Genomic DNA, 7,022 nt, shown 5'->3' with positions numbered 1-7,022 from the left:
GGTGCGGGGTGGGGTGGGGGACAGTTGGTAGGTGCTTCAGTTTGCCTTTAAAGCACGTGGTTTTCCCAGGAACCCCAGTTTTGCTTAATTTGGGGTACAACAGGCAGGTCCAAGCCCTCACCTCATCGCTGCGCCCCAACTTCATCCTTAGTTGCATCACGTTGGTGCAACTAAGCTGGTGTCACGCCTGGTTTTTGGGAACAGTGACTGGCGCTCCGCATGGTTGCGTTTTCCTTCTAAAACAGCACAAAAGCCTTGAAAAATCCACATTTTGGTGAATTTTATGCCTTTCTTTTTCAAAGGAGGAAACTTCAAGGCCTTGCTGCCCCGCTTGAACCGGCTCAGGTCACCCCGAAAAGTGCAGGAGGTGCCGATATTGACCTGGGTGCATCCAGACCCCGACTCCCTGGATTTTTGGGGGGATAGATGATTGCTTTTCCTTGTGACCGTTGAACTGTGCAAGGGCGTTTGTCACCACTGTTACCTCCTGAGATTTGCTGCCCTCGCCTCGTTGGTTGTGCAAGGCCGGTCTTGTGCTCCCCAACTTCTCTCTTTTTGCAGATTTCTGAAAATATCCAAGTTCCCGTAACAATAAAGCAGGGCAGGACGAGCCGTAAAATCCCCGGCCAGTTGAAATAGCGGCTTTTTTACGCAACTTGCTGAATTTGTTAAGATTAACAAGCGCTACTTTGCTTGGTGATGTGGGGTTTTGTTGGGTGGTTGGCTTTCAGCAGCCTCCATCAAAAATCTGTCCGTCTGTCTGCTGTAAATCTGATTTTTTATCAATGGGATGGAAATCTGAGCAATGGGTTCATGCCCAAGTCGCTGGCATGGGGTTGATGCTGTGCAGAGGTGCTGCATGGTATTAACTTTAACCTCAATATTTAACCTTATTTAAGAAAAAGAAAGGGATTTCAATTAGTCAAACGTGCAGAGAGTGGCAAAATTCTTTCATTTGCTGCTTAACAAGGCAAAAAAATATATACAGCGTGGAGATGGCATTGCTAGGGGCCAGGGAGCCCATCAGCAGCGGTGCCTCCATGTTCCCTGTGCCTTATAATGCTGATTTTGATTTTATTTTTAATTTTTTGAAATTTTAAGTGCAATGGAGCCACTGTGTTTCCCTGCAGAAACCTTGCAGTTCAGTTCAGAGCAGGTTTGCGAGGAGCAAACTTCCTCCTGGCATGGGGTTTGCTCAGCAGCCTGGGTTCATCATTCATTACCTTGCCAAAAACCTCATGGTTTTGAGCAAAATCTACCAAAAATCATGCGTACGGTGCTGTTTAATTCAAACCTTGAAGTCATCCCCAAATCAGCCAGAGGAGGGAAGGGTAAAACCCCATTGCCAGGCCACTCTACGAAAGAAATTCAGCGTATTGCTCCTCCTGACACGTGCTTAGCAGTGTGTAATTGCAGCAAATAACCACTTCTGTGTAAGAGCATCTTCATCGCAATTAAAACCAACTTGTGGCAAGGGGCTGGGGACGTCACCCCTTGTAGAGGCTTCTTCCTGTGCAAGGACTGTTTCGGGATTGTTCCTAACTCTGGCTGTGACGTTTTGGGGTGGATACGGGCACTTGCTGTGGATGGAGGGGTCTCGATGGGGTGATCTAAGCTGGATTTTGGGTTTCTTTGCTGGAGGAGGCCAGGCTGCAGCAACATAGATGAGATGGGGAATAGGGTATTTATTTTAAGCCAGTGTGTTGTGTAGGTGACACAGGCTTCTCTCCAGCTTAAACCAAGGTGCAGAGGGCATCAGCCACCCCTGTATTAATGCCCATTTCCTTTGTGCCTCCCCGTTCAGACTGAAGGACCTGGAGCTGGGCGAGCTGGGGGACTCCGACGTCCACGTCAAGATGTTGGCAGCGCCCATCAACCCCGCCGACATCAACATGATCCAAGGTAACGCGCCGGATGCTGCTTCCTGTATCCCTTCTCCTTGAGATGCTCCTGAAGGGATGTTCTGGGGGATCTGGGGGGTCCTCAGCTCACCCCCAGCTCCCCGACAGGGACCTACGCCATCCTGACCCCGCTGCCGGCCGTGGGAGGCAACGAAGGCGTTGGGGAGGTGCTGGAGGTGGGGCGGCGCGTGGCGGCGCTGAAACCCGGGGACTGGGTCATCCCGGCAGCCACCGGCCTTGGTGAGTGCAAACCCCGGCATCCGGGGGATTTTGGGGGTGCTCAAACCCGCCGAGAGCTGCCCAAGCCCTGTGGCAAACCCGTGGTCATGCTCTCATGGGAACGGATGCTTCGCGAGCTGGCGCAGGGATTTTGGGGGTCCCGGAGCAAAAGCGCTCGTCATTGCTGGGTGTGGGTAGAGCCGCACGCAGCTCCCACTTACAGCAATTACGTTTAATCAAATGGGACCTAAAATGAAAAAATAAAAGGCTCCATTAGGGAATGTTGGGGCGAGAGAAGCAGCAGTTGGAAGCCATTTAGCGCCGTATTAGCCCAATCATAAAAATAATGGGCTGCATTGTCTCAGACACGAAGCATCGGGATAACCGCTGGAGCTGCACGGAAGCCTCCTAATTTCTTCCCTGTTTAGATCTTGCTTGAAGTTCTGTTCTTTCTGCCACATATTTTTATTTTTCATGTATTTTTTTTTGCAAAGCGAGCTCTGTGCCTGGTCCCCAGCTGCAGCCAGGGATGCTGCTGTTCCCCTGCAGATGCGGGGGGTCCCCGGGGAAGGATGGGGGTCCCCATGGAAGGATGAGGGTCCCCAGGGAAGGGGATGTGCAATGCAAAAACCCAAGCGCTTGCAAGAGGAGCGGTAGCAATGCCATCCCTTATGCTAAACTTACATTTAGAAATCATATTTTCTACGGCGTAGACCCTTTATGGGGCTTCTCCGTTATAAAGCGTCGCAGCAATCCACGCTTCTCTGGAAACAGCCGCGTTTTGTCACATCCTAGAGCTGCTTGAAACACCTGGGATGAAGCATTTGACCCGCACAAGGTCGTGGTTATATCTCATTGCAGTTTTCTCCTCGATAGTGCTCTGATGGGAAAGCACAGGGATTTATTTCCCAACAAATGTCTCTCGTGCTCCTCCAAAATGCCAATGGCCAGAAAAAATTGTCCGTTCTGGTTTAGCGTAACAGCTTGTTCTTTGCCTGTTTCTTCTTAAAAGGCTTTTTCGCTTAATGGGAGAAGGAAAGCTATCTAGTTAAGATCCAAATGTGATATTTTTAAGCACACAGAAAAAAAAGAGTAAATGGATGATAGGGGGTTAAATCGAATATAAATATAGAGGGAGTCATTCCAACTAAATTGGCTTTCAATATATGGGCTCATCCATAGGATGGGGAGTATTTCCATTAGCGCTGCACACTCCTGCGCCCAGGGAGCCCCGTTACCATTCTGGGAAATGATTCGGCTTTGCTGGGTGATAAATCTCAGCGGGCAGCAGGGGATCCATCCCCAGCCTCTTGCTGTACCCTTCTGTAAGAAGAGAAGGGAAAAACACTGGGGAATTTGTCTTTTGACATCCTGGTTTACTGATGATGTGATGCCATACAAGTCCTGGATGTTTGGCTCCAGAATGGCCAAGCTCTGACCCCCAAGGCCTTGTAGAGGAGATGCTTTCTCCTACACATTGTCCAGGGACCTTCCTGGGGTCAGTGTGAATGGAGGCAGGTGGTAACAGATGCTGCTGCATTAACCACAAAGCTGTGGTTTTCTGGGGATTGGGCAATGCCTGTGAGTTCCCCACAACCTACCTGGCTTCTTACATAGCTCTGATAATGTTCCTCAATCACCCAAGATGTTCCAGTCCTGAACTTGAAACGTGATTTGTACGCAGGCCTTCAGCCCCATTCCTGGTGCACGCTTCCTCCACCAACGTTCCTCAATGGCTTTACATTTCTGGTCTCAGACATGCTTGTAGGGAGCTGCTAAAGCCCTCAACCATCACCTTGCTTCTCACTGCACTCTGCACCATCTCACATCTCTGCAGAGTGCCCATTACTGGCTAACCACTCACTGCAAAGTTTAGAAGCTCTCAAGGCTTTCCATCATCCTCAGAGGATGACCAGGTTTCTCCATTCACCACTCATGTATTAAAAGCACCAGCTGAGGAATACATTTTGGCTGTACCCATACAGGGAAAAGCGTTTCATAATTCACTCTCCAGGGTTTAGATGGTGCATGGCGTTAAGGCCATGGCGTGAGTTGAGGTCTGGTAACGTTTTCCTCCCCTTGCCCGCGTCCCTGCGGGTGATGCCGCCGGTGCCGCAGGGACGTGGCGGACGCAGGGGGTGTTCCCCGAGGAGACGCTGCTGAAGGTGCCCAGCGACATCCCGGTGCTGTGCGCCGCCACGCTGAGCGTCAACCCCTGCACGGCGTACCGCATGCTGGCCGACTTCGAGACGCTGGCGCCAGGTACAGCTTTGCGGGGTGTACGGAAATCGGGGTGGGTTTGCGGGTCAATTCTGCCACAGAAATCTGGGTTTATTTGTGTGCAGGTGACTCCGTCATCCAGAACGCAGCCAACAGCGGCGTGGGCCAGGCCGTTATCCAGATCGCCAAAGCCTCCGGCATCAAAACCATCAACGTGGTGAGGGACAGGTGAGTCCTGGGGAGGGAGGAGGTTTCCTGCAGAGCAGGAGCTGCCCTCAGCCCAGGCTGGGGGTTGGCAGGAGGTCAGGCAAGTTTTGGGGCAAGATCTGGTTGTCCTCTCCATCCAGTGTAGGATTTTCTCCCGTGGTTCAGCCTGCACCCCAGGTGCTCCTCCACGGTGTCCCCAGCCTCTGTCCTGTTGTCCCCAAGCTACATCTGAGCAGGAGGGGGGAGGAGGAGGTGACACTTTGCTTTCTGGCTCACTGGGTCCTGTTTTTTGCTCCTCCTCCAGACCTGATCTCCCAAAGCTGGTAGAGAGGCTGATGGCCCTGGGTGCAGACCACGTCATCACGGAGGAGATGCTGAGAAAGCCAGAGATGAAAGATATATTTAAGGTACCTTAGTGCTGATCCCAATGTAGAGATCTCTGTCTAGATCAGGATTTAGCCCCAAGAAGTTGAGGGCTTTTGCTGCTACCACAAGGGCCAGGTCATAGATTTTAGCTCCACGACTCTTATAGCTGCTCCCAGGTAAATATTGAGGTTAAGGCAGTTGTGCCCTCAAGAACCGTGATCTCATCCTCAAAAGCAGCCCTAAAATTTGGGAACCTTCTTAATGAACTCTTGCAGAGCGTCCCGAAGCCCCGGCTCGCCCTGAACTGCGTCGGAGGCAAAAGCACAACGGAGATGCTGCGGCACCTGCAGTGAGTGTGGCTGGGGACGGGCTTGGGCACGGGTTTGGGAACAGCAGCAAATACCTGGGGGTCCTGCTCCAGAGCTCCCCTGGCAAAAGGGATGGCTGGGGATGTTGTTAGCTGGTGTTGGCCATCACTGAAGTTTTGGAGAGGGGAAGTGAGAGGAGAAGAAGTGGGTTTGGAAATATCAGTGAGTTCAAGTTAACCCACGATCACTGTGTGTCTCAGATGGTGCTGGTGGCTGGAGGCAGCTGAGGTTCAGTTATGAAGGTGCACCAGGTCCTGGCCAGGTGTAACTGGTGAATTTAGCTGTAAATTCAGTTAATGCTGCATGGGAGCAAGAAGGGAGCTCTGGAAAGCGGAGTCTGGGTGGGCTTTGGTGTGAGAACAGCCCCATGGGTGCTGCAGTGGGGTTGGGTACAGCAGAGGGAGAGGTTGCAAGGCCAACGCTGCACATTTGGGACTGATAACCAAACCCCCTTCCTCTTCCAGGCCCAAAGGGACCATGGTCACCTACGGGGGGATGGCAAAGCAGCCCGTGATGGTGCCTGTGGTGAGTACCGGTGATACTCTTGGGTCTCCTCAGCACATCCCCTGTGCTCCACTGCAGTTGTCCCCATCCCCTCGGCTCCTCCTCACCTCATTACCACCTCGCACCGCTGTCACACTGGGAGGCGACACACGGGTGTCACTGGGGTGCGCGGCTCCGTCTCTCCACAGAGCGCCTTCATCTTCCGGGACGTGCGGCTCCGCGGCTTCTGGATGACGCAGTGGAGGAAGGACCACGCACAGGGTGAGCCGGATGGGTGCTGAGGGGTGGCAGCGGGTGCCAAACCACCACACCAGTGCCATCCTCTTTGCTGTTACTGGTGTCATGAGTGCTGACAGTCCTCAGCACAGCCAAAATGCAGGTGCTGGGCGGTGTGGGCAAAGACCCTGGTGTGCCACCACGCTGGGGGGTCTTACCCATCCCACATGCCCTGACTGGGAGCACACTGCACCCCAGCATCTCTGGGTTGCCGTATGGCTTCGGGTGGGTGTTTGCCCGGGGATGGTGGATGGCTCTGGTCTGGCGCAGCAGTGAGAGCCCCCCTGTCCCTTGCAGACCAGGAGCGCTTTACCGGGATGATGGACGCCTTGTGCCAGCTCATCCAGAGGGGACAGCTCAGTGCACCGGCCTGCACCGAGGTCCCGCTCCAGGACTACCGGGTGGCGCTGGAGGCCACCATGAAGCCCTTCACGTCCTCCAAGCAAATCCTGCTCCTCTGACCCGCACCTTATGGGTGGCTGCTCCACCACAGCTGAGCTCTCCCTCACTGCTCTTGACAAGAGGCTCTTGGGAGGGAAAAACCCTCCAGATCCATTAATTTTATTTTTTTTATAACTTTTGGGTGCCCACTTGAAGATTTAGGAGTCCTTGCAGCTTTGCATGGGCAGCAGCGTGTGTAGAGGCTGCTGTCTCGCTGGAGCTGCGGGGGTTTGGGTGCAAGAGGAAGCTCAGGGAGCCCAGGGCTGGCAGCTTGGGGTGTCAAAAGAGCAGCAGTGTGCCCTCACACGGGTTTTTGGGGTTTGGGGGGCCACACTGCTGCCTCCCGCTTGGCTTAACGGCTGGCAGTGTTGTTCTGCTGTTTGCACTCTGCCTCCAGGTGATTTTTGGCTGCTTTGGGGTGATTTTGCAGCGCAGCACGGGGCTGGTGGCTGCCCAGCTCCCAGCCAGTGTGGACCCCCATGTGCTGAGCCATGTCCATATCTCCCCTTCAAAGTTCATC

At 53.3% G+C, this 7,022-nt stretch overlaps 1 protein-coding gene across 1 annotated transcript; it reads left to right on the top strand.

Annotated features, from left to right (window-relative positions):
* Positions 1–1,811: 1,811 nt before the first annotated feature.
* MECR (mitochondrial trans-2-enoyl-CoA reductase) lies at positions 1,812–6,522 on the top strand. The gene is made up of 9 exons (XM_010186354.1): positions 1,812–1,902; positions 2,010–2,141; positions 4,239–4,382; positions 4,466–4,568; positions 4,852–4,954; positions 5,189–5,262; positions 5,746–5,806; positions 5,974–6,046; positions 6,359–6,522. The coding sequence occupies exons 1-9, from the start codon at positions 1,857–1,859 to the stop codon at positions 6,520–6,522; spliced, it is 900 nt and encodes a 299-aa protein (XP_010184656.1). The 5' UTR covers positions 1,812–1,856.
* Positions 6,523–7,022: the final 500 nt, after the last annotated feature.

This window comes from Mesitornis unicolor, unplaced genomic scaffold (assembly GCF_000695765.1).
Source record: "Mesitornis unicolor isolate BGI_N332 unplaced genomic scaffold, ASM69576v1 scaffold9266, whole genome shotgun sequence".
NCBI classification, from domain to species: Eukaryota; Metazoa; Chordata; class Aves; order Mesitornithiformes; family Mesitornithidae; genus Mesitornis; species Mesitornis unicolor.
The sequence above is the reverse complement of the archived record's forward strand: the minus strand, read 5'-3'. Positions and strand labels throughout refer to the sequence as shown.

Excerpts from the sequence above, each read along its gene's own strand:
- MECR (XM_010186354.1), top strand. The coding sequence starts at position 1,857 with ATGTTGGCAGCGCCCATCAACCCCGCCGACATCAACATGATCCAAG. Across the intron at positions 4,383-4,465 it reads CTTCGAGACGCTGGCGCCAG|GTGACTCCGTCATCCAGAAC; the intron begins GTACAGCTTTGC and ends ATTTGTGTGCAG. Across the intron at positions 4,569-4,851 it reads ATCAACGTGGTGAGGGACAG|ACCTGATCTCCCAAAGCTGG; the intron begins GTGAGTCCTGGG and ends CTCCTCCTCCAG.